At 50.9% G+C, this 26741-nt stretch overlaps 1 protein-coding gene across 2 annotated transcripts; it reads left to right on the top strand.

The window, feature by feature from the left end:
* Window positions 1–423: 423 nt before the first annotated feature.
* Window positions 424–26741, top strand: SLC25A18 (solute carrier family 25 (glutamate carrier), member 18). 2 transcript variants are annotated; one of them, XM_008578230.1, is made up of 10 exons: window positions 424–646; window positions 17149–17338; window positions 18894–19016; window positions 19250–19305; window positions 20115–20205; window positions 21084–21202; window positions 23709–23874; window positions 24650–24804; window positions 25422–25497; window positions 25910–26741. In XM_008578230.1, exons 2-10 carry the CDS (start codon window positions 17319–17321, stop codon window positions 26049–26051), a joined length of 948 nt encoding a protein of 315 aa, XP_008576452.1. In that variant the 5' UTR covers window positions 424–646; window positions 17149–17318; the 3' UTR covers window positions 26052–26741. The 2 variants fall into 2 exon arrangements, with proteins under 2 accessions (XP_008576452.1, XP_008576461.1); XM_008578239.1 differs by lacking the exons at window positions 424–646; window positions 17149–17338; window positions 19250–19305 and having other exon boundaries at window positions 18918–19016.

Below are 26741 nucleotides of genomic sequence, written 5' to 3'. Positions count from 1 at the left end.
TGGTGGTAGGACAGGCAGAGCTCTGAGCGCCCCGCCGCAGTGGCCTGCTAATGTGGCCCACGCTTGCTGTCCTCCGCACCTGACCACTGCTCGGGTTCTCTGTAGGTTGGCCCTGCAGCTCTGTTTCCCTGGCCTCGTGATTCTCCCTTGGGTTTTTAAAAGGACAGCATCTGTGTGTGTCTAGGCCCCTTTCTGCTAAGGAGGCTCACTCCTAGTTTCCTTAGGCAATTTTAACAAAAACTTCCAGTTCAAAATGGACTGTGCAACACTAGCCAAGAAGGCAGCTGGAAAATCCCCAGAGCTGGCTATTGTGTGCTGAAATCCCAGCCCCCTTCTGCACCCATGACATGCATATCAATTCACGTACTCTTGAGAGGTTTTCAGGTTTGAAAAAGCAAAACCTGCTCCTAGAATCCTGGATTTGAACCTTGTTCCGGATAGCATATGACAAGAGCAACTCTATTCTGTCCAGTATAAACTGGACAAGGCTTCTGAAAGCACTGGAGATAGTTCCTTGAGTCCTATCCAGGGTTTTGCTTTGGGAAGAAATTGAGCAGTAGGAAGCCAAACACAAGACCCAAGAGAGCCTGGCCTGGGAGTGCCTGGGAGGAAGGTGAAGATCGACTGACTCGCAGCCGAGTTTCCAGTAAGTGCTTATTAAATACTCCTTTGCCTAGTTACTAAGAATACAGAAGGGGGAGGAGCTTCCTCCACAGAGTTCATAACAAAGGGAGGAAAACGAGATACAGAATGCAGAAAAACTGGGCTGTAGTGAGGTGCCAGAAGGAGGGCACTGCTCAGCTAACGTAGCAGACAAGGGAAGGTAGCGGTGCTCCCTCCCCACAGTGTGATCGGAGCAGGGGTGGGGGGTGTTGGTCGGATACGCAGAGCTGGGACCTCACCGGTTTGGGGACTGCAGTTCGCAGCTTGTTGCATTCAGCAGTCCACACCTGATCTTTTCAGACTCCTTGTTGCAGTTGGAATTCCTCTTTCCTTTTTCCCTGGGTCTACTCTAACTAGGCTAAACAAAAATGACATAATTCAGAAAATTCAGCCACCAGTAAGTATGTCCAGTGTGATGCTAAAGGAATGTTTCCTGGAGGCCTAGCATAAGTGCAGAAACCAGAACTTGGGGGGAGGGACAGTGCGCCAGCTTTCTGATCTCCTGTGGTGGTGCCACCGTGTGGTCTCTGGGCCTGCAGCATGAACATCACCTGGGAACTTGTTAGAAATGCAAACTAAGGGCCGGCCCGGTGGCGCACTGCTACAGTGCGCGGCTTGGGAGTGCGGTGGCACTCCTGCCAAGGGTTCGGATCCCACATACAGACCAGCGGCTCACTGGCTGAGCGAGGTGCGGGCGCAACACCGAGGGTTGCGATCCCGTTGCCGGTCCCGGTCCGGTACAGGCGCGACACTGAGGGTAGCGATCCGTTGCCGGTCACGAAAAAAGACAAAAAGGAAAAAAAAAAAAAAAAGAAATGCAAACTATGGCTTTCCACCCAGACCTACTTAATCAAACTGAGGATCCAATAACAAGACCTCGCGGTGGTCCTGATGGAGACTGAAAAGTGAAACAGACCTGTAGGAATGGCCCCGGGGTTAACATTTTAGTCCTTAGACACACCTGATCTGATCTGAATCTCTCATCCTAACCTGACACCATGGATTCTCCTCACACATTCTCCTGCTTAACATGCAATAAAGGTAACGGATGCCTCTCCACTCCGAGCCTGGGAAGGAGAGCAGGACAAAAATAGCTGCAAAATTGAGAAGCCTCCTCATCGCCTTCCCCTCCTGCATCCCACCCGTCTGCTTCCTCCCCCGTAACCGACCTGCCTTCCAGGATGCCCTGCTGCTCCCCATCACTCCAGCCCACTCCTAGTTTCTGCTTTCTCTGTTCCATTGTCTACACTGCCAGGCATGTTTTGGAATCTCAGCCTAATAGACCAGCATCATGTGCATGTTCCAGTCATGTGCAAGGCCCTGTTCAACAACCTCTCCACTCCCTGTGACATCTCTTGCAGCTGTCATTGCAGTTTATTGAACAAACCTGAGTGAGCGTTTGGCTTTGCCCTAAGCCAGTAAGTGCCAATCTAGGCTGCCTGTTAAGGAATATCTGGACTTTTAAAGAAACAGATGCTAGGGTCCCCTCTCCAGAGATTTTGTCTTAATTGGTCTGGGGTGCAGCCTGGGCATCAAGATTTCCTAAAGCTCCCCAGGGCAGTCAAGGTTGTAGACCACCGTCTATCAGTGGCTCCAAAACTTGAACATGCACATGTATCATCTGGGGAATCCTGTTATGATCAGATTCTGGCTCAGTAGGTCTGGGGTGGGGCCGGATTCTGCATTTCTAACCAGCTCCTAGATGCTGCTAGGAACAGGACCACACACCAGTAAGGCCTCAACCCACCCTTGCTGGTGACATGACCTTGTTATTTAGAGAGGAAGGCCACTTCATCCGTTCCTCTCACTTCTATGTGCTTTTTCTAATCTTCACCTTTTTTTCTGCCAGTGAAGTCCCCCTCACCAAGCTGACTTCACTTGTGATTTGGGGTCCAGACTCTTGTCTGTCCACCTCCTGGCCAGAGTCCATCAAGTATCCTCTCCTTTTCCTCGGATTCTTCTCTCCCTACAAATGTTGCTCCAGATTCCTCTGTTCACATACAACACGGACGCCCCTTCACTTTCATCCACACTCCTCTCAGGAGAACCGGGCTTTGTTTCCTGCCGCCTTCCTCCTACAGGTTGGCCCCCGTCTTTCTAGAGCCACTGGCTACTTACAGCCCCTCAGCTCCTCCTCGCAGCCCTCTGCTTCCTCTTGACACTGGTTTTCACTGGTGCCATGAGGCCACACCCTCCCGGTTTGCTGACACAGCCTGCCCTCCCGCATGTGCCCTGTCCTTCCCAGAGGTTGGCATTCCTTAAGACTCAGCCCTGCTCTTCTTTATGCTCCTCTGGGTGATTTTACCTGCAACTTTGTCTGCCACTCTGTGCAGACTTGAATTTCTGTCTTTAATTTAGACTTCCTTGCCATACTCTGGTCACCCTTTCCAGATTCCTATTGAACATTGTACCTACATGTTCTGACACTGTCTTATAATTTGATTTTGTTTGTTTTAGTTTTCTATTACTAGGCAGGCCAGTTAGCTCGGTTGGGTAGAGTGTGGTGCTGACAACACCAAGGTCCAGGGCTCCATCCCTCTCAGCCATTGAAAAAAATTTTTATTACTAAGATGATTTACAACTTAATTTCCAGACTTGATTTCCTATAGCTTTCCTATTGTTTTAGTCCGTTTTGTGTTGCTATAACAGAGTTACCTGGGCCGGCCCCGTGCGCGACACTCCCGCCGCGGGTTCGGATCCTATATAGGGATGGCCGATGCGCTCACTGGCTGAGCGCGGTGTGGGCGACACCACACCAAGGGGGTTGTGATCCCCTTACCAGTCACGAAAAAGACAAAAAAAAAAAACAGAGTTACCTGAGACTGGGGAATTTATAAAGAAAAAAGGTTTATTTGGCTTACGATTCTGGGACAGCTGCATCTGGCACAGGCCTCAGGCTGCTTCTACTCATGACGGAAAGCGGCAGGCAGCCAGCGGGTACAAGCAGATCACATGGTGAGAGGAAGCAAGAGAGAGAGAGGAGGTGCCAGGGTCTTTTCAAGCAACGAGCTCTCGTGGAAACTAATAGAGCGAGAACTCACTCATTAATCCCCCTCCCCCAGGGAGAGCATTAAGCCATTCATGAGGGATCCGCCCCATGACTCAGTTTCCAACACTGCCACATTGGAGATCAGATTTCCACGTGAGTTTTGGAGGGGACAACACATCCAGACTCCATCACCTATCATTTTAAAAATCCTTTCATAACCATTTTACTATAATTCACATTGACGCTGGCACCCTCCCCTCCCCCCATGCCATTCACTTATGCTTAAATGTAACCCACTAGCTTCATTGCTCACCTTTCTTGCTTGCTTTTTTGTTTTTATATGTCCAGAGCTTTTTCATCTTTCCGTACTGAAACTCTGTACCCATCAAACAATAACTCATCTCCCCTCCCCCAGCCCTGGTAGTCGTTTTTCTGCTCTCTGTCTGAATTGGACTATTCTGTGTACCTCCACTGAAGCGGAATCATGTTTGTCTTTTGCTTTATTTCACTTGCATAATGTCCTCAGTTTGTCCAGGTTGTAGGATGTGACAGGGTCTCACTTCTTTTTAAGGCTGAGTAGCATTCGTTCTTCGCACACTGTCTGTCCGTCTGGTGGACTCGGGTGCCTTCGCCTCTCGGCTGCTGTGACCATGCTGCTGGGAAGATGGGCGCACACGCATCTGTCCCCGCCCCTGCTTTGCTCAGTTCCTCCGGGCATGTACTCACAAGTGGGACGGCGGGATCCTATGGTGGTCCTGTGTTTCATTTTTTGAGGAGCTGCCACCGTTTCCACAGTGGCTGCACCCTCTGCATTGTCCCCAGCAGTGCACACGGGTCCGGTTTCTCCGCATCCTTGCCAACGCTCATTTTCTGTTTCTTTGGCGATAGCGTCCAGATGGGTGTGAAGTGGTGCCAGTCTCCCTGTACACACTGCCATCCCCTTTCACAACTGCCCTTTAAACTCATACCAGCGGCCACGCTTTGCTTCCCGCACTGCTCTCCTCGCCTGCCCGTCCTAACGCTCCTAGTGGGGGTGGTCACGTCTGTCTCCTGACATCTGTCCCTGGTGTGCTGAATTAGCTGCCAAGCCCTGTTGGCTCTTCACAGTAGTCGCTGCCATCCCTCCCTCCCGTGTGCAGTCTCTTGTTTTATCTCTTGCCTGGGTTTTTGTCATCTCCCTGATCTGTCCAAACTACTCGGCGCTGCCACAAACCTGACCTTTGCCCTTTGGGCCCTACTGAGTGGCATCCTACGTCAGCTTTCCACTGCCCACCAGAAAAAGGCAGAAAAGGCGACCATCAGTGAACCCCTTTTACGTGCCTGGCACGGTACCATGCATGCCACCTCATAGATGGGACAAGCAGGCAGAGAAGCTGTTCGAGGAGAACTTGTTCAGGTCACACAGCCAGTGAGCGGGATTCGAGCCGGCTGGGAGCGGTCTTACTCCGAAGCCCACTCCGCGCTCGTCCCGAACCTGCCAAGTGGCTCCCTCCGCAGCCCTTTCGAGGAAGAGAGCACTGGGAGAAGCGACCGGCCCACTGTCCCTGTCAGTCCCTCGTCTCTCCCAGGGCCTTGGCAATAAGGGCCTGTTCCATGTGGACCGACTCGGCTTATGAGCTTTGGTTTCCCCCACTGCCTTGTCCTTCACCCCAAATTAGACAATTTGCCACTAAAGAGAAGTTGGGTTCCAGTTTCACCTCTCGCCTTCCTTCCAGCCCATACCAATTGCCACTTTCTCCCTGAAACCTTTCCAGTCCTCAAACTGGAAGAAATCCTCTGAGCTCCTGCCGCATTGACTTCACAGTTCAGTCTAACACCCTTGAGGGTAGGGGAGGTGCCAGGTGGTGCCGCAGCCCCAGCCCACCCCACTGCAGTCCACCCCTGTGGCCGAGCGCAGGGCCGCCCCACAAACGTGCTGGCTGAGCGAAGGGTGTGTCCCTGAGGGCCCTTACAGAATCGCCGACCTAACCGCTTACCTGGGTTGGAAAAGCCCATGGGACTGAGACGCACAGCAAAGCCGTTGGCACCAAAGGTCTTGCGAGGTGTTTGCACCGCACTGGTTCTCTGTGGTGTGGCCGCCTCCCTGGCTTCCAGGTCTCTGCAGGGTGTGAGTCTCCCCTCACCCCCCACGCCACCTTGTTCAGACCTTTCCCCGCCTGCGCTTTTGTCGCAGGCGTACTACCAGCCACTAAACAGCCTCCTGCTTGCCCCCTGGGGCGGTACACACTGGGCTCGCCTCTTTGGGGTTTGATCAAGCCCACGCTGTCAGAGGCGCAGTGAGGATGGAGGGCTCAGTGGTTACCACTCCTGCCCTCCTGCCCCAAGGCGAGAGTTGCTGTGGTGGGGACAAAGGGGAGGGACGCTGGCACAACCAAGGGAGAGACCAGCCCCTCAAACTCTGGCCTTGTAACTGACCCTTCCTTGCGGTTCGGCAGTGACCTGGCCTATTATACCTTGGGTTCCAGAAGAGGCAGAGATTCTTACACAAGGCAGGTAAGGGCCTCGCCTGCCTGTATCAAGCTTAGAGTTGGTAGGAGGAAAAGGCTCATGTAGCAAATAAACAGTCGGGGAAAGGGTAAGCGCAGCCAGTGGGCTAGGGGCTCCCATCTCATTTGCAGTGTAGGAAGAGCAGAGGAAGTGGCCATTCACTGACCACGGGCATCCCACGCGACTTCTGAGTCCCTCACTGCCCCCAGCTGCTAGTAGGAAGGGCTCAGCCCTCACTGTGCTAATGGGGGGAGGTGGACAGGGACATGGCCCTAGCCTGGCTCCTCACAACGTGAGGAAACGAGGGCAGCTAATGCGCAGGGCTGGCTGTCTGGTGGTGACTGCAAGGCTGCAGGAGGCAGTCTCTTGCGGTTCATCGATAAGGGACGTTTTCCCACCGCCTCTCCGCACCAGGGCCCCACACAGCGCCCAGACTGTCTCAGCTCTCAGAGAACTTACCATTGTGATGGGACGCAGGTCAGTAAAGGAGCAGTGGCACCACGATGTGGAAGTGCTGGAACTGAGTACTAAGTGGGACCACAGGAGAGGGCTTCTGGCCAAGATTCCAGAAACTTCGGAAGGACTCGTGGGAAGAAGGTCGCTTCTTAAGACTGAGCTGAAGCCCAAAGAACAAGTTGTGTTGGTCAGGTGTAGGTGGGGACCAGTGTGCAGGCGAGCGGGCCAGGCGTGCAGGACCTGCTCCCAGCAGCGGCGTCGGAACCGGCCCAGCTCAGTGGGGAGCTGGGCACACTGATGGGGCGGGGGGCCTGAACGGCAGGCTGCACCCTGGGCAGGTGTTACTGAGCTAGGCTCTGGAGTTCCAAAGTCAGACGAATGAACAGTGAGGGCCGGCCCGTGGCTCACGTGGAAGAATGTGGTGCTGACAACACCAAGGCCACGGGTTCAGATCCCCTTACCGCTCATCTTTTTTTAAAAAATAAAAAAAAGTGAACAATGTACCCAAGGGTAAAGCAAGTCTATCAGTCCATTTCTGTCGCTTATAACAAATAGGTACTTTGTAAGAAAATGAAATTTATTGCTTACAGTTTCTGAGGCTGGGAAGTCCCAAGTCCATGTGGTGGTAGCAACAGTGACCTAGGGTCTCACATTGCGAGACGGTGGAAGCAGAGAGAGCAAGAGAGAGAGTAACCTTCTCACGGATCTCCTTTTAAAGCCCTCAGAACCACGCCCCTGACCACCATTTTTAATCCATTCATTGCTGCAGGGTCCTACAATCCAATCACCTCTTCAAGGCTCCACCTTTCAGTTACCATAATAGGATTTTCCACCCTCTTACCAGTCACAGTGGGGACTAAGTTTCTTTTTCTTTTTTTTTTTTTTTAAAGATGACCGGTAAGGGGCTCTTAACCCTTCACTTGGTGTTGTCAGCACCACGCTCCCAAAGTGAGCCACGGGCCAGCCCTGGGGGCTAAGTTTCTAATATATAAAACTTGGGGGACACAATTCAAGCTTCAGTGAGTTTCAGGGGACATAATTCAATACACTACAGCAAGCAACACTTTATTAAAAAAGGAAATAGACTTATGCATAAGGGGGTAGCGACAGGAAAGCTATCCCCCTCCAGGGTCTTTTGCAGGGAAAGGAGTTAAGGGGTGGCAGGCCAGCGTCACTGAAGGTGGTCCGCTCTGTTCTTCCTGGTTGCATCATGGGTGCATGCTTAGTAGGTCCAAGATGGCAGTGGTGGTCATCATTGTCACCCAGGAGGGTCATTGTAGCAGTCACCTTGATGCTTTGTGCACAGGTGGGAATTCCTAAAGGGGTCTTAATTTTTACAATTACAGTAAACAAGCCTTGGAGAGGGGTTTTGCAACTCAGTAGATATCTGTTTCCTCTCGTATCTCAGTTTATTTTATCAGGGCAGGCCCTGGGATAATCATTTGCCCTGAGGGTCTCATGACTGAGGAGTAGGAAAGTAACAAAGTGTCCTTGGCAGGGAAAGTGGAGTCAGTTGGGCTCACAGGCCTCTCCTTACCCTGTCTCACAGCAGGGGTGGGAATGGCAGGCTGAACACTGGCGGGGGGCGGGATGGCAGGCCGAGCACTTGGGGTGGGTGCTGGGGCCACAGAGCCAAGAGGTGCCAGGCAAAGGCGGAAGGGAGGAGGGGCTGGGGGGTGGCATGAGAGGCTTGGGACAGCCTTCATCTGTGACGAAGGACCTGCTTTCCCTCAGGCCATACAGACCAGTAATTTTGAAAAAGGCAGTGGAAAGGAGGTAGTAGATCCCTCCTGCCCAATGGCTGCACCCCAGCAAGGCCCCTGCACACAACCACCGGGAGCTTCCTGAGCAGCCAGTGCTGCCCTTCACTTTATTTTTTGGTGGTGGCCGGGATGGGGATCCAAACCCATCACCTTGGTGTTACAAGGCTGTGCTCTAACCAACCGAGCTAACCGGCCAGCTCTTGGTGCCACTGATTGGGACTAGGATAAACCAGACCCCACTGCTCCTTTCTCTTTGCTTGGTTAGACATTTAGTTGAGTACTGGTAATCTGAATAAACCTTCCAATCCTTTTGGACTTTCAGGTCATTTGTTTAAAGCAAGAGGGCAAGCCAAGCCTGGTCTGTCAGTAATAGTCTGACTCTGCTGCCCTATTGGGCACAGCTGACCAGGGAACCGTGCCACACGAGCTCTTGGCCATGTTGATTGTTGGGAAAATAGAATAGTTTCATCAGGGCCCTCACCTCAGGTCCAGGTGGGTGTAGTTCAGCATCCTTTGTAAGCAAATTGTGTGTGTGTGCGTGCGTGCCTGCGTGCGTGTGTGTGTGTGTGTTTGTGTGTGTGTGGAGTTAGTGTGCATGCATGCCAAAGTATCTTTTTAGTTTTGTTGCTATTCTTGTGTTCTTTAGAGAGAGGGAGAGAGGAGTTTTAGTGAAGCAGGTGGGCGGGTGTCGGCCCCACGCAGCCATGCTTTCCAACTTATGGCTCCAAGGACCTCCGGAGAGATGGAACAACCAACATTTGGCTGGTTACCTAGCTAACAGATGTGCGTGAAGGGGTCTGGTGACCCAGCCTGGCATATAAAGGGTTTGTGACCAAGTTTGTAAATGGGCTTGAGGGGTCTGGGAGCTCCAGACTCAGCCCTAACTCAACAACCAGCCCAGTCGGTGCAGGATTACCAGCAGGTAAAAGAGCCCGACAACTAGCATGGTCACCTAGCTTTACAATTGGTGTCACGAACAGGATTAAGAGCTAGACAATTGGCACTGTGAGCAAGATTCCAGGCCTTAGCCTAGCCAGACATTGGTGATGCACGTGATCCCTGCCCCCGTAGTCCAGGAAACTAATAAGGAGCCCGCCAGACAGTGAACTCGATTGGCCATCTCCCTGAAAGTTTAACAGAAACTGACTAGGTTGCCCCCTTCACCTTCCTGCAACCTCTTCCCTTCCAGGGCACTCTTTTAGAGGTGGGTGGTGAAGTGCACATCTGTGAAGGACACAGGAAGCTGGACTCCTGCTTACAACACCGTGATCCTGCAGGATGCAGGGAGGAAGATACCCTCATATGATGGCAGCATCTGGGTCTCCCCAGCACAGCCCCTCTGCCTCCAGGGTTCTCCAAATAGCAGTGTTGTGAGACTGCCACATGGAAAAGGAACCAGAATACCCAAATGATAATTTAAAAGGGGGGTTTTATTGGCCGGCTAGCAACTGTCCCTCCAAGAAAGTCTCGGAAGGGAGCAGCCTGAGTTTAAGCTTAAGGGGTCTTTTAAAGGCACAAAGTCGGGGCCGGCCCGGTGGCGCACTGCTACAGTGCGCCACTTGGGAGCGCGGTGGCGCTCCCGCCGAGGGTTTGGATCCCACATGCAGACTGGTTTCCGCTCACTGGCTGAGCAAGGTGTGGGAGCAACACCGAGGGTTGCGATCCCGTTGCCGGTCCCGGTCCGGTATGGGCGCGACACTGAGGGTTGCGATCCGTTGCCGGACACGAAAAAAGACAAAAAATAAAAATAAATTAAAAATAAATAAATAAATAAAGGCACAAACTCACACAGGCAAAAAATCATATAGTCACACACTTATATAGTTACACACATACATACATACCCTACTGGCATGAGGAGGGGGTTCTGGGAGGCCTAGTGCAAGCTGATAACAGAAGCTGAAACAAGCCAGTTAATCACTCAGGGGTGTGAGGAGGGGGTTTGGGGAAGCCTAGTGCAAGCTGATAACAGAAGCCCAGATAAGCCAGTTAATCACTTAGGGACGGCAAAAACTTTCACAGGGTGGTTTCCTCCTTAGGTTGTCTAGATACATCTGGATACAGCTCTTGGTTTTATCAGTCAGGAACAGCAGAGGCGGGAAACAGCAGAGGCAGGCAGAGTTTAAAATTTTTCTAAGTACAGGACAATTTTTAACCTTCAATTTTCACCACAGGTGTTGGGGGGGTTTTCAAACAAGAACACTTTTCAAACAGTAAAAATGGCATAAGCTAAGTCAGTCTACCTCGTCGCAGCAGCCTCTTGTCTCCAGTCATCCTCTGTGGCTCTGCCCGCCCCAAACCTTGTGACCCTCCTGGAGAGAAGATGGTGGCAGCGAGAGTAAGGGTGAGGAACTGGGTAAGAAGCTGGAAAAAATGGAGCAAAACAAGGCTACAGACACCAGCGGCGCCAGAAGAAGCGGGCGGGGCAGGAGGCCCTCACGGGTGGGCGTGAGGAGCTGGAAAAGAAGGACGCTCCCAAAGAGGCAGATTCCTTGGCCAAGGAGGTTGACATCTGAAGCACGGACAGAACAGCAAGCGGAGGCGAGGAAAAGGGTCCCCTAGCTAGCGTCATCAGTGTCGTGTGCTCGTACATAGGGGACTTGCGCTAAAGCTGTGGGTTGTAAAAAAATCGTTTCTTAGAGTACTTCTGCAAAAAAAAAGAAAAAAAATGGAATTTTCAAAAAGACAAAATAAAAGCTCACATTTTTAACTTGTAGATCCCTAAACATAAAATTAGTGTCAGACTGCCATAAAAGTTTCTAAGTGTTTACTATCCATTTCTGTACTTTATCACAGAGCGATCACTGACTTTAGGAGGTAGAATTGACAACGCGATGCTGATTAGTTTCAGGCTGCGGGGGGGTGGGGGGGAGGAAGGGTCGAGGATCTGCGCATCAGGCCTGGAGCACTCAGCTGGGGACCAGGAGGGGAGGAGCAGGCTGGGCCTGCACGGGGCCACTGAGAGTCTGTCCCGGGTGTGTGGACTCGGGGTGGAGCCTGAGCTAGAGATACTCTGGGGTCATGAGCAAGTAGACAGTCTCTGAAGCTCGGGGGAAAGGGCTCATGCCACATGGACACATGGAGGGGAGGAGATGAGAGCCTCGGACAGAATCCTGCAACACCAGGGGTGGGGGGTGGGGGTGGGGAGAGCCCTGGCAGACGTGTGTGTGGACAGGGCTGGGGTAGGAAAACCCAGGCCTTCCTGCTCCCAGCAGCTCACCAACTATATCATTCCTCCAAATTTTGTGTCTCTGGATGGCCTCATTCAAAATAAGACCCTAAGAAACAATATTATGAGTCACTTTACAATTGTCTGTGCTTTCGGAATTTTCTAATTTTTTTCTATTTCAATACTTTTGGAAGTGGAACAAATGTTCATTAGTGACAAAAAGTAATTTGTCAATCCTAGGTATCTGTTAACTAGCTCTCTCCTGGCAAAGCAAACAGATGGGTCACAGATTAGTTTTGATGTTAGGAGTGCTGAGTCCCTGTGGGGTGGGGGTGGGGAGCCTGAGCAGCCTCTGGAATGCTGGCCAGAGGTGAGATTGATGACGGAGGGGGCAGCGCGGACACTCAGACTTACCCCCACCCCACTCCTGACTGTGCCACATCGATCCTTTAGCCCCCACCTCCTCTTTGCACCTGCAGGGTCAGAGGACTGGGCTGGGGCCACACCCTACAGAATGGCATCTGCAGGGGAGTGTTGTGTCTGCCAAGCTAGGTGCCTTCTCCTGCACTTCCTGCGGCCCTGAAAGAGACAGTCCCAAACCGTGGTTACCCTGGTCTCGCTCCCCTAGCTTGCCTTCCTCATGCACAGTCCATCGGGCTTCAGACCTGACACAGTTCCAAGGTTCTTCCCTGTCCTTCAGCCCTGGCCAGTCGCCACGTCTTGACCCTTCTCTTCTTCAGAAAGCTCTCTCGCAGCTAAATCTCTTGGAAGAGGCTTTCTGCTCTCTCTCAAACTGCTACAGAAGGGGCCGGGCAGCCCAGCTCAAGTCAGGCACCCGTCCCTGCACAGTCCACAACAGTGGGGAGCATGCGTTTCAGGAGCATGGGGGTTCCCACTGCAGCCGAGGGAGTGGTGCGGGAGAGAGGGCCGTTCCTGGGAACGGGATCACGGAGAGATGGAACAACTGGTGTCCAGGGCTGGCCACTTGCTCACTTGGTCAGGATGCGGTGTGATGACACCGAGGTTAAGGGTCCAGATCCTCATACCAGCCACCAAAAAAAAAAAGATAGTTCTCTGCTACATTCTTCCTTTTAATGCCCAAGAACACGCAAACATATACTATTCCCTGCGCATCCAAATTTCTTCCTCCTGATATGATTCGATCATCACATGTAAAATTGTGAATGCACTTGTCTTCCCAAGTGAAATAACCAGTGTCATGATCAGATACCACATTCTGAGGTCATGACTTGGAGCCTGTTTTCTAGGCCTTTTTTTTTTTTCTTTCAGTCCTTTTCCATTTTTCCAGAGCTCCACATTTGGCTCCTCATAATTTGCGTCCCAGTGTTGAAATGATTAGTTTTACTACCTGATATACTGTTTCTCCTAAATTCTGTTTGGAAAAGAAGGTGAGGGAAATAGTATTTATTGGCCACACTCTAACGCATTGAGCACACCTTGAGTGACAGGACCAGAAGGTCCAGTGAGTGGCCGCTTGTTCACCAAATTCTCCTGCAGTGTCATGAGCTCCCGGTCAAGCAGGGTGGCTGCCTCGGGGTCTGTTTGCTAGGGGACTCTCCCTTGCCCAGAGTCTTTCAGGGCCTGTGCTGAGAACACCGAGGGGACTGTACCCCCTTAGAAGACTACTCCTGTCGGGGCTGGAGCCAGTCAAATTGACATTCTGTGAAGGCAGGGAACTTGTTTTTGTCCTCAGCTGTATCCCTGCTGCCAAAAATTGCGACTGGCTCCGAGTGGGCACTCACAAGTATTTCTTGAATGATTCATACCTGGGCCTGTAGACTGCCCTAGAGACTGAACACTTACGGGCCTTTTGCCAAATTTGGGAATTTCATGGTGATACAACTCCTTTAAAGCCATGGCTGCTGGGCCGGCCCGTGGCTCACTCGGGAGAGTGTGGTGCTGATAACACCAAGGCCCCGGGTTCGGATCCCATATAGGGATGGTTGGTTCGCTCACTGGCTGAGTGCGGTGCTGACACCACCAAGTTAAGGGTTAAGATCCCCTTACCAGTCATCTTTTAAAAAAAAAAAAAAAAAAAAAAAGCCATGGCTGGCTACCACTTTCCTTTTTGTTGACTCTGTGTACTTATACATTTACCGGTGCCAGAAGTCTCTGAATACCTAAGACTGCTGAAGGGAACTTCCAGGGTTGGGATTTACAGAGGTGGGGAAGTCTCAGGGTGGCAAGGCTGGGTGCCCTGTGTAGGGCCCCATAAAACCCCAAAGGAGACATTCCCTAAAACATGGCGCCTTTCCGGCTTCTCTTCCGGGTCCTAACATTCCTGCCGGCGCCAAAGTATGGCCTATCAAAATCATCACCCGCCCTTCCGACCAATCAGCCACCGCCCCGCGTACTAACCACCCTCTCCCGGAACTCAGCTCTCTATAAATGTATGCTTCACCCTCAAATAAAGCGGAACTTCTCCGGTGAACTGTCAGCTCGGGTCCTGTCGTTCTTTAACCCTGAAATGTACACGTCCCACTAGACACATGCTCTTTATGGTTGGAGATGCTGTCACGTCTGTCTAGTGGAGGTGCTGTGGAGAACCCGGGGATTGGAGTGTCCCTAATTTCTCTGGCTTCTCTTAAATACTCCTATTCCAATAGCCAGGGAAGCACAATTTCTAAAATAGTAATTTAGCTCCAGAAACATCAGGGACTGTGGCCACAAAGGCAGCCACAGGGGTCTCAATTATTTGACTCTTTGGCTTCAGACAGAAAGCATTGTTTTCTATCTTTTTTTTTTTTTTTTTTTTTTTTTTGCGGCTAACCAGCCAGCCCCGAATTTTTAAGGCAGCTTCCTGGAATTGGAGTGTGTTTTTCTCTCATAACAATTTATTGAGTGTCTCAAAGAACAGCCAACCCACTTTAATTTCTTGACATTTTTCCACCAATTCCCCTGAAGCTCCGGCTTTTATAGGGCACATTGCTGCAGGAGATGACGGGCAGCACCAAGCCACCAGCTCCCCAGCCCGGGGGCTCTTCACACCTGCGCACTACTTTGGGGTCTGTAGTTTGCAAATCCTCACTCCCATCACTAACTTCAGGGATAAGATTCTGTCAATTAGAAGCATCAGAAACCAATTCTAGCAAGTTAAGCAAGAAGGTCAACTTGCCAGCAGGACGGTTGGTGTCTCACTGAATCCAAGGACAGGAATGCAGCTGGTGTTCAGGCAGGAAGTGGAAGCCGGGATTTAAACAACGCCAGGAAAGTGCCATCTTTTGTGTCCGCTCCAGATATGCTTGCTCCACTTCTCTGTGTCTGTCTCTGCAGATCAGCCTCCCATTTGCGAACAGATCCAAGGCTTACATGTTATAGGTCCAAATGCCATGCTATGAGCCTACTCTCCCAGGTTCTCAGACCGAGAACTGCAGTGTCCCTGTCAGTGTCCTCTCCTCTCTCACATCTGGCCCATCAGGAAGCCCTGTCCACCCTGCCTTATGCCCGCAGCCTTGCTGCTTCTCTTCCCTGCTCCTGGGACAGGCAGCCCCTCCCCCGATGCCCAGATTCCACAGTAAGGAATGGTCTTCCCCTTTCATCTCTCACCCTCTGCTGTCTACTCTCAACATGGCAGCCAAAACGGGCCTGTCAAGAGCACGTCACTCCTCTGCTCATGTTACCAGACTCGGGTCCGCTGCCCGCCCCTTTGAAAAGAAAGGAAAGAGGGCCGGCCCGGTGGCGCACTGGATAGTGCGCTGCTTGGGAAGCGTGGCGGCGCTCCCACCGAGGGTTCGGATCCCACATACAGACTGGTTCCCGCTCACTGGCTGAGCGAGGTGCGGGCGCAACACCGAGGGTTGCGATCCCGTTGCCGGTCCCGGTCCAGTATGGGCGCGACACTGAGGGTTGCGATCCGTTGCCGGACACGAAAAAAAAAAAAAAAGGAAAGAAAAAAAACCTCAGAAGTCAAATGGTTGGTATTAGAAAAGCAGACGTATTCACTTGAAGGAGGTGGTAGGCTACCCCATCTCAAAGATTTACATTTACTGAGGGGTTTTTAAAGGAAGGGTTGAGGGAATGGAATGTGGGAGGTGAAAAGCAGGAGAGCAGGAGACGTGAGTTAGGAGGGGTCCGTGTCCGTGAGTCAGGTACAAGGTCCTGCCAAGGCCTCATCTGGTTTCTGTTCTCACCTTCGCTGTTATCTCAGGACCCTGCAAGATTTTGATTTGCACTGTGTACTTGGCTGGTGCCCAAGGTCAGCTTCAGTCATTTGGCCTTGATCATTTCTCAAAACTCTACAAGTCTCAAAGAAAGAATTGTTACCTTTGCAAAGTACTAATTAGCTTCTCGGCCTTGTTTTCCTACTTAGCAAGTGAGATAAGAAAGTCAGGGGATGGGAAGCAAGAGTGGAGCGAAAAACTGTCCTTTTAAAAATCCTCCCCCCTCTGCAGCCCAGGCAGCTTTAGGTCCCAACGTGGCTTCAGTCCTGCTCTCTCCAATACTCAGAACTGTTGCTTTGAGTCTTTTTATTCAGAATGAAAGCTGAGGTCTTCCTCTGCCTTCCGTGGGCAGGTGCCCACCCCGTCGTCTCCACGACTTTGTCTCCCACTGCTTGCCCCGTTCCCTCTTCATGGCCACCGTGCAGTCACGCTTTGCTCCCCGAGCATTTGCACTTGCTCTGCCTCAAAGGCTCTCCCCCCCGAGGCATGCCTGGCTCACCCCCTCATGTTGTTGGGATCCTTGATCCATCTTCTCAAGGAATCCTATCTTAGCCAAGACCTACTAACATTTCCTCTCCCCCTTTCATTCTGAATTTTTTTCTCCATAGCATTTATCACTCTCTGATACTCTAAGGATTTACCTCATTTACCATCTGTCTCTCTCTTTGCTGGGGGGCAGCATGTGTGCAGATCCGAACTCTGGAACTGGGTGTTATAACACTGCGCCCTAACCAACTGAGCCCACCGGCCAGCCCCCACAATTTTTTCTGGAATACATTAATACACTTCCAAGAGAAAGACTGATCTCTCTCTCTTTCTTTCTCTTGCTCTCTTTTCTTACCCCAAACAAAATATCTGGAAAACACACAGACTTGTTGGCAGCCTCAGGGAATAGCGAGGAGCACAGGAGAGAGGACCCCGAAGCCGCTTGCCAGGAGCCTGAGCTTCTGGAGAGCTCCTCCTGATGCTGCCCCGCTGGGGAAGAGCAAGACCCTCAGAAACTGAGAGTTGTTGTAGCTTCCACTTCCTGAGCACTGTCCCTGCTGTTTCCCATAAATCCAGAGACCTAATGCAGCTTGGTCTCAACAGGGTCATATGAAGTTCAGAAAACACAGGGCAAAAAGTTACTTTAGAACATGTCAAGTATCATGAGAGGGATTCCAGTCCTCAGCAACTCTCCTTAGAATCCCTCCCTCGCGGCCCGCGGGCTTCCTCCCTGCGCCCGCACCTGTGCAGAATGCCCACGACGGCTCTGCTGGAGCCTTCGTTTGGGCCCCTTATCCTTCTCTCTCATCCCTCTTTCCGAAGTCCAAAAGGTCAAGGATTGTGATCTGAATCCCAAAAGGCCTAGGAAGGGGAGAAAACAGAGCAACCAGCAGCATTAATACGTTGCAGTGTTTCATCCCCTCACATACATGGTTCTTCATGCCACTTTTCTAGAGGAGGAAACTTCAGCGCAGGTGGCTGTGACTGGCTCGGGCGCTCTGCCACGGGGCTCTCCTCAAGAACACGGCACCACTCCTCCCCCTCGGGCAGCCCAGACAGCAACTGCCCCGAACACAACTGCCTTGTGTCCAGGGACCCATCGGCAGGACTCAGCCCCCTGCAGAATGTCCAGCCAGGATCTCAGGTAAGCTCTGGCTGGGACAGCCTGGTGCCTCTGGGCCCGGTTTGGGGGAAGAGTTGCTGGTCACAGCTGCATGCCACTCAGCTGTATTTGGGGAAATATATATTTTATATTTGGGGAAATGTGTTTAGACACATACAATCAAATATATACATACAATATTGTTAAATATAATTTGCAATTGTTTGGATGCATCTTTTCAAATCACAAAATTTAAGTCACAATTTAATTTGTTGTCACAAATTTCTTGCTTGCTTATCAAAGTCCATTTGTGAGAAAACCTAGTATTATCCATTCTTACCACTTTCAGGTTATCTATCTCCAAATATTTTGCTCATAGTCTGCCTCGTCTGAAAGATGAGAAAATTTTACTAGGTTTCAAGGAGTCTGAAACAGCCTTATTTTCTATTTCTCCTATACGTACCCAGGATGAGGGACCCCAAGTTATCTAAAGTATGACTTTACTTTTGGCTAGAATTAGATACTTTAACCCTGGTTATCTCCTGCTGATTAGAAGCCCTTGTTGTCAGAAATGTGTGTTCTCTCATTATCAACAATAGCCATCATTTACCAAGTGCATTCGTGTGCGGAGGGAAGGAAGGAAATGAAACGAAAGAGGGAAGAGGGAAGAGGAAAGCAGAAAGGAAAGGGGAAAGGAAAGGAAACACAACAATACGTTGAACTTTCAGAAGGGGAGAACAAACCTAAGGATAATAGAGATGGGGTAGGGAGGGGGGATTGGGAGTAGTGGTTGGGTAAGGGGCATAAAGAATAATCACGATCTGTAATGAAAAATATGCTAATGGGGCCGGCCCGGTGGCGCACTGGATAGTGCGCCGCTTGGGAAGTGCAGCGGCGCTCCCGCCGAGGGCTCGGATCCCGCATGCAGACCGGTTCCCGCTCACTGGCTGAGCGAGGCGCGGGAGCAACACCGAGGGTTGCGATCCCGTTGCTGGTCCCGGTCCGGTACGGGGGCGACACTGAGGGTTGCGATCCCTTGCCGGACACGGAAAAAGACAAAAAAAAAAGAAAAATATGCTAATAAAAAAAGAAAAGAATCCTCACACACCCGAGAGGCGAGTTGGACACAGGGAGAATAGAGACCCAGAGAAGTGAGGGGAGTTGCTCACGTAAACAGGATTCAGACTTGCTTCTGCCTGACCTTGAGCCTGAAGTAAATTGCATTTTGTTTGAGAGCTTTTCCACACATGGCACTAAGGACAAAAAAGACTTTGGTGGCAGCTCTGAGGCACAGGGACTTCCTGCGCCCTGGTGGGGCCCCAGCTTCCCCGCTTCATGCAGGCGGCGCATGGGCTTGGCAGAGATGCTGCAGCCCTGGTGAGAACCGCTGTCCTGCAGGAGGGGCCAGGCCCCCAGCTCCACGCCACAGTCCCACCCAGCCTGTCTCTCTGACTGGAGCCCAAGGGAGGGAGGAGGCAGAGGACAGGGGTGTGTGGACGTGGAGGAGTGTGTCCCCACCCACCCTCTGCTGGGCCCCAGCCCTGGTTGTGTGCAGCAGCATCGGCCTCACTCAGCCTCTCTCCTCCCCGTGACCCAGCATCACAGCGAAGCTCATCAATGGAGGTGTGGCGGGGCTCGTCGGGGTGACCTGTGTGTTCCCCATTGACTTGGCCAAGACTCGGCTGCAGAACCAGCATGGAAAAGATATGTACAGAGGGATGTAGGTGTCGGTGGGGAGCGGTGTGGGCAGGGAGAGGGGGACTCCCAGATGTGGGACGTGGGGCCCCATCCCTTCCAAAGTGTATTTACAGAGTGTGTGCACAAGGGTGGGGGAACTTTGGAGGTGGTGGCCACCTGGGATGTACCCAGCAAGATTGGGGCACGGAAGCAGGAGGGGCTGATGGAGCAGCCTCCTGCTCACCACTGACCTCCTTTGCTGGCCTCTGCTTCTAGGATAGACTGCCTGATGAAGACGGCGCGGGCAGAGGGCTTCTTGGGCATGTACCGAGGTGGGCTTATCAGGCATCCCCGGGGAGGCCTGGCCTGGGCGACGTGAAGACAATGGGGGCTGGTGCAGAGGTGTAAGGTGTTGTGAGCTTCTTGTGAGAACACTGGGAATCGCTGTTCCTTCTGCCTGGGGAGCTGCTGGGATGGGCTGGGCTACAAGCGATCCTGGACCACATTTACTTTCACGAGCCTCCTGTTTCTGGTGGAGGTGGCAGTAGCAATGCTTCCTGGCAAGGCTTCGGGAGGCACCAGTGAGCACTGTGGAGCCCCAGGAGCTGATTCCATCCCAGCCCCTCACTGCCTTTCTGTGTGAGGTTAAGACCCTCTCTCCAGGGCTGCGCACCTGGCTCCTGAGAGCAGAAGGGCGAGAGGCTGAGAGAGACAGAGAACAGAAAGGGTTTGAGCTCCTGGAAAGGAGTATGGGGACTGCTGCTGTCCCCACAGTGTCCCCATCCCTGATTATGCCTAAGAAAATGGGTCCAAAGATAGAATAAAAACCTCTAGAACCACAGTGTAGCAGAGTAATTGAAACCCGATCCCTGTCCCCATGGGCTTAGGACTGGGAGCCACTCCTTTATGGTGGAGGTGACAGCACCAGCAAGGACAAAAGTAAAACGACTTCCTGATGACTGGACTAGAGAGTTCATAAAGGAAACAAACACAGTAAAAAAAAAATTGTTTCAATGAAGCAGACCAGGGAGCCCTGCTTGAACTGCCTAGGGCTGAGAGTGTGTTGTCTGCATGAGTGGCAGACTCGGGATTGTTACTTCTGGGGTGGCCTTCACTCTTCACCTTGGTTTCCCACCTCCAGGGGCTGCAGTAAACCTTACCTTGGTCACTCCGGAGAAGGCCATCAAGCTGGCAGCCAACGACTTCTTCCGGCAGCTGCTCATGGAAGATGGGTATGGCTGGGTGGGGGCAGGGACATAGGTCTTTCACTGTGTGTCTTTGTCTTTTGGGAGAGGCAGCAGGGAGATGATTGCACATACACCTGTTTACCTGTCGGCACGTGTATAAAACAGTGCACACATATGCTGAGGGTGGGCATGTGTCCTGGCAGATGGAACGTGAAGGGAGAGGAGCTGGTGTGACTTGAAAGTGATGGATAATATAGAGCACATAGAATGTATGTACAGACATATTCATCAACAGCTGATGCATTTTTCATCAGTCCCCAAACACTTTCTAGTTCTGTCTCCCCCTGCCCTAGTGATATTACTTAAGGGGTCTGGGAGAATGAAATACCCATCATGGGGGCCGGCCCGGTGGCGCACTGCTACAGTGCGCCGCTTGGGAGCGCAGCGGCGCTTCCGCCGAGGGTTCGGATCCCACATACAGACCAGCAGCTCACTGGCTGAGCGAGGTGCGGGCGCAACACCGAGGGTTGCGATCCCGTTGCTGATCCCGTTGCCGGTCCCGGTCCGGTACGGGCGCGACACTGAGGGTTGCGATCCATTGTCGGTCACGAAAAAAGACAAAAAGGAAAAAAAAAAAAAAAGAAAAAGAAATACCCGTCATGGGCAGTTTCATTGCTGATGGTTTCCACTTCTATGCGGGTGCTACCTTCTTAGCAGCCTGTTTTAAATTTAGTCTTGTGTCTTTAAGGAGAACAAGCCTGAGGGCCAGGTGATTATTTACCCAGCTAGGTGAGAGGCAGCCAATGGTGACAGGACTAAACACCACCCACGGAAAGTCCCAACTACCAAGGGAGGGTAGATGTGCCAGGGCTGGGCGGCAGGGCTGGTCTGAAGCTGACGGAGCCTGACTCCTGGTCCCACAGAATGCAGCGGAACCTGAAGATGGAGATGCTAGCCGGTTGTGGAGCTGGGATGTGTCAGGTGGTGGTTACCTGTCCTATGGAAATGCTCAAGATTCAGCTGCAGGATGCTGGACGCTTGGGTGAGGCCTATCCCAGCTTCACATGGGATCAGAATAGATCACATCCCACATCCCCCCATTTCCTTGACTGTGAGATCCGGTCAGCTTTCTAGGTTGAGAGGTCTTTACTTCATAATTACCTCTTCCAACACTTCCAGCTCTGGAACAAGCAGCAGAAATGAGAATCTTAGAGCTGGCCTGTAGCTCACCTGGGAGAGTGTGGTGCTGATAACACCAAGGCCACAGGTTCAGATCCCTGTATAGGGATGGCTGGTTTGCTCACTTGGGAGAGCGTGGTGCTGACAACACCAAGTCAAGGGTTAAGATCCCCTTACAAGTCATCTTTTTTTTTTTTTTTTAAATGAGAATCTTGATTGAAGGACAGAGAATACTCACACCTAATACTTCTGTCATGTTGCCTTGACATTTGGAAATGTCAATGGCCTGCTCACTACACTTCGGTCAGCAAGTATTTTATGGTATGGAAGCTGGCCCTTTAGTAGGGAGGCAGGAAGAAAACCATTCCTATTCTTTTGGCTTTCCCTAGAAGAGAAGTTTGGCCCTTTCTTAATTCTGGGCCTCTCAGAAATGCAGGTGCTGATGCACAGAGTAAGCGCAAGGGTTGGCCATCCAGTGGAAGGTGGCCACCCTCGCGGGCAGTGGCAGAGGGGCCTCTCTTTAGTGCTACACCTGTGTCTGAATAAGTAAGCTAATACATGATGTGCCCCACACAGATCTGCAAGGGGCAGTCAGTCTGCAGTAAATGCGGGTGCCCTCCCCACTTCAAATCAACTGTGCACGTGTGCTGTGCCAGAATTTGACAAGAGTTCTAAACTGGACCAAAACTGCAGGAAGAATAAAGTTTAGGCACTGGAAAGCCCTCACTATGTTTCTATCTGCAAAGAGTAAAAGCCCTATAAGGTTTAGTTTTTCAACCTCGGTAATAAGTTTTAGTATTCCTAAATACTAAATCCTATTAAAAAGAAGATAGGATACGGATGTATCATGTACATCTAAAGATGACAATGGGGAGAATAATGTTCATATTTTCTTAAAATTGTATGGGGACCCAAACACTTGACCTTGGTGTTATAACACTGCGCTCTAACCAAGTTAACCAGACAGCCCTTTTATATAATTATATAACTATTTATTTTTAAATTTATTTTTTTAATTAACATTTTATTTTTATTTGTTACACAAGGCATTTATTTTTTCAAGGAAGCTGAGAGCCTTCTGCTAGTTAATTATTTGAGGCCTGCACTTACATTACTACCATAAGAAAATATGTGCAATAACTAACTTCCTAGAATGAAGAACTGCCCTGCTAGATACCAAACAAAATTGGGACACGAAATTGGCAGTACTTTCCTTTAAGCAAGAATTTACAGGGCTGGCCCGGTGGCGCACTGCTACAGTGCGCCGCTTGAGAGTGTGGCGGCGCTCCCGCCAAGGGTTCGGATCCCACATACAGACTGGCCGCTCACTGGCTGAGCTAGGTGCGGGAGCAACACCGAGGGTTGCGATCCCGTTGCCGGTCCTGGGCCGGTACGGGCGCGACACTGAGGGTTGCGATCCGTTGCCAGTCATGAAAAAAGACAAAAAGGAAAAAAAAAAAAAAGAATTTACAATCTCAGCAAAGCTTCTCAAACACTGAGATTTAAGAAAATATTCGCAGAATTTCAGAGCATTAAATCCTGTGGTCATTAGTGGGACTCACCCACGTTTTATGTATGTATGTATATATGTATATATGTATGTATGTATGTATATATGTACGTACTGGCAGCTGGCCAATGTGGGGATCCAAACCTTTGACCTTGGTGTTACAAAACTGTGCTCTAACTAAGTGAGCAACCAGCCAGCCCCCTACCCACATTTTAAATGCTTGTAGTTAATATGCTCAGGGGAAAAAAAATTCCATTCTAATTATTAGATGAACTCATCAAATGATGGGCTCTGGATTATGCAACTGAAGTGGACTGCCATCTGAAGAAACACTCTATAAAAAGAGCATAGAGATCACATCCACCTGGGCTTGGAGCACTCCAGGGAGGAGGCAACCCTGGAAGACCCCAGGAGATAGTTTTTCAACAAACAAAAAAAATTTGCTGCTTTATGCCATCAGGCAAAACATATAGGGGCTTCCTATGTCCCAAAGTGCTAACAAGATGAACCTCTCTAAATAGGCTCAGAGGTGGTTGAGAAATGGAAAACATCAAAAACAGGTTTAGTAGGAGGATAAGACATTTGGGGGTATTGTAAAGCTTCTCACGAAGAAAGCTGGGCAGGCCATGGCTGTGCTCTTATGAAACATCCTACACACCAGAGAGAAATCATTAGATAATACGGACCTTAGAGAGACTTCCTTGGAGCCAAAAATTAATGTCCTAAAATCAGGACAATCTTCAGGATTGCCTTTGGGTTGTCCCAGGGACAGACATTGCAAGCCACGCTGTTGGGAGAGCGTTCTGCAGCACCTGCTGGGGCTTGGGTTGCACTGGCAAGTCTGTCCTTTCCCTTCCAGCTGTCCGTCATCAGGGGTTGGCCTCAGCAACCCCCTCCTCCAGGTCCTTCACTACTGGCTCGGTTTCTGCCCACAAGCACCCATCTGCCACCCTCATTGCCCGGGAGCTGCTTCGTACCCAGGGCCTGGCTGGGCTCTATACGGGCCTGGGGGCCACTCTCCTCAGGTGAGCCTTTCTTCTTAAATACAGCCAGTCCTGGGGCCTGGGGCCTGAGTGCACAGGGAGAGGGATACAGGCAACAGCACTGCCGCCCCATTGCGTCTCTGTATTCTTCCCAGAACACTCAAACCCAGGTTAGCAAACTATCTCCATGCTTCCTACTTCACCCAGGATCGGCCAGGGTTGCACAGGTAAAAATGAAGTTTTAGGCCCCTTCTTTTGTGGCCCTGTTGACAAAGGACTGCAGACATTTATAAGTGAACGAGTGACTATGCCCCCATCTTGCCTCAGCCTGCTGCCCCTTCATAGAACAGGCTACCAGACTTTGAACCTGCTTCTGGCAACTCATTAAGAGACTGTAGGTGGGCCGGCCCTGTGGCTCACTCGGGTGAGTGTGGTGCTGTTAGCGCAGAGGCCGCAGGTTCAGATCCTATATGGGGATGGTGGGTGCGCTCACTGGCTGAGCGTGGTGCGGATGACACCAGTCCGAGGGTTGCGATCCCCTTACTGGTCAAAGAGAAAAAAAAAAAAAAAAAAAAAAAAAAAAAAAAAAGACTGCAGGTGCTGGTAGGCTGGATAATGAGCTGGGAGGGAGGGGAAGACAGATGTTTTCTCTTCTCATCCTACACTGTCCAGGGGTGCCAGGGTAGAAACAGGTGGTCACTGTGGGTGATGGCCGGCCCACCTGATGAGCCCCAGTGCTCATGGGCAGGACTTGTGGTCTGAGCCAGGGTGCAAGGCCCAATGCCGCAGCAGGGCTGTTCCTTTCCCTCCTCTGCAGAGATGCTCCTTTCTCCATCATCTACTTCCCACTTTTTGCCAACCTCAACCACCTTGGGCTCAACGAGCTGACTGGAAAGGCCTCCTTTGCTCATTCCTTCGTGTCAGGCTGTGCTGCAGGTTCCATAGCTGCTGTCACAGTAACACCTCTGGACGGTACGTATGTCGGAGATGTACGGGCTGTGAACCTGGGGTTCTAGGCTTGACTTGCTTTGCAAATTAGGCATTTGTATAGTTGTCTCCAGGATAGTCAGGACTTTCGCACTTTTAGTCCCGACCCTGAAAACCCTCTTAAGTCCACCACCCTGTGCCTGCTGGCAGAAACTCACCAAAGGTCCTCAGTCCTCACGGAGAAAGTGGGGCTAAAGAGACCTTTGCTGTATTTCTTATCACTGACAAATCCCCTCACTTGTAGGTGCTAACTTTGGTAGCTTTTTGTTCCCTGGTGGCAGCGTCATGAGCCTCAGCTACAAATGAGTGCTGACATTTTACAGCTTGAGGCTAAAGGAAGGAGCTAAATAAAGCATGAGAAGACAAAGCCTCCCCTGCCTACAGGGCTGCCTCCAGCTCCTCTAACCTGCAGGTGGACTTTCTACAGCATGAGTAACTGAAGGACATGTCATTGCTAACTCCTTCATTTTAGAGGCCAGAGAGGAAGATCACTACACATCACATAATGGCAGAACAGGTCTCATGTTGAGTTCTACATATGCTCAACCACTCTGTGCTAAAGGGAGATGTTCATTACTTGTTTTAACTTTTGCTTGATTTAGTTCTGAAAACTCGAATCCAAACCCTCAAGAAAGGTCTGGGTGAGGATGTCTACAGTGGGATCGGCGACTGTGCCAGGTGAGGCCAGCATTTCTTCAGGCGGTGGCTGCAACGGGTCCCTCTGCAATGGCGTCTGCCTACCCCAAATCTAGACAGCAATTTTATTGCTGCGCTCTGGGCTTCTTTGAAATCTGTCCCTTTCCTCACCTCTCAAAGAAAACAGGATGTGCTGGGACTTCTCCCACGGCCCTTCTCCCCAAAGATACTAGTGAGACCAGTCTTATCTTCCAGGGCCTTGACCCGACTGCTAAATAAGCAGACTACACACACACAATGGACGAGGCTCGGCCCCCTCACCTTTGGGGTCTTGCTGTTGCTGTGGAAAGTGATGCCTGCTCTCAAAGGAAAGGTGCACACATCTGAGGGCACACTGCGAGTGTGCCTGCGTGTGCTCCTGCAGTCGGCTCACCAGGTGCTTCTTTCTCCCCAGGAAACTCTGGACTCAGGAGGGACCATCTGCCTTCATGAAAGGAGCAGGCTGCCGGGCCCTTGTCATAGCCCCTCTCTTTGGGATTGCCCAAGGGGTCTACTTCATTGGTATCGGAGAGTGCATCTTAAAGTGTTTTGAGTAGACACAGCTGCAGCCCAAGTCCCTTTACTTGCTGCCGTCCCTAGCCATTTCACTCAGACCAGAGGGGTGAGAGCAAGATGGCCCCCGTGTGGTATTCTGTCCTCTAACTGGTAGTGCTACCTCAGTCTTGGAAGTAACAGCCCTGATGTAATAAGTAAGCTGAGTATAGCCCTATTCTCCCTTCATGATATCTGCATTTGTTTCCTTTGGAGGTATAGCTACCAGGGATTTTCAGAAGTCCCTAACTATCAACTTTTCAACAGCAAAAATAATACTTGCTTTGGCTGTATTAACTGTAAAACCTTACCTATAAAGATAGAAAGGTTGTTTCTACATTTTAACATTTCTATTTCACACTCAAACTCAGTATACTTGAGCCAATTTGAGGATTTAGTTTTGTTAATCTTTAATTAAATTAGTTCTAGCACTGACTCTGAGGAAAAGGAGGATCAGAAGTTCAAGGAGACCATGAAAGTCCCCAACATCAGCACCAACCTTGACACCAAGCACAATTTCAAATCATGGGTGGCTGAGCAATGAGGTGGATTCCAATTGACAGAGCAGCTGTCCTGCCCCAATCCTCCTGGAGCATAGTTCTCACAGACCCATCCCTACCAATGTACAGAAAACACTATTTGAAATAAAGTTGAATAGGTAAAATCTTGTAGCAGAGAGGCTACAATGAAGAGTG

The sequence above is a fragment of the Galeopterus variegatus genome, unplaced genomic scaffold (genome assembly GCF_000696425.1).
Source record: "Galeopterus variegatus unplaced genomic scaffold, G_variegatus-3.0.2 Scaffold73, whole genome shotgun sequence".
Lineage (NCBI taxonomy): Eukaryota > Metazoa > Chordata > Mammalia > Dermoptera > Cynocephalidae > Galeopterus > Galeopterus variegatus.
The sequence above is the reverse complement of the archived record's forward strand: the minus strand, read 5'-3'. Positions and strand labels throughout refer to the sequence as shown.

Bases quoted from the DNA above. Each gene is read 5' to 3' on its own strand.
- SLC25A18 (XM_008578230.1), top strand. From the start codon at position 17,319: ATGTCCAGCCAGGATCTCAG. The intron at 19,306-20,114 runs GTGGGCTTATCA...TCCCACCTCCAG, and splicing joins CTTCTTGGGCATGTACCGAG to GGGCTGCAGTAAACCTTACC. The intron at 23,875-24,649 runs GTGAGCCTTTCT...CCTCCTCTGCAG, and splicing joins CTGGGGGCCACTCTCCTCAG to AGATGCTCCTTTCTCCATCA.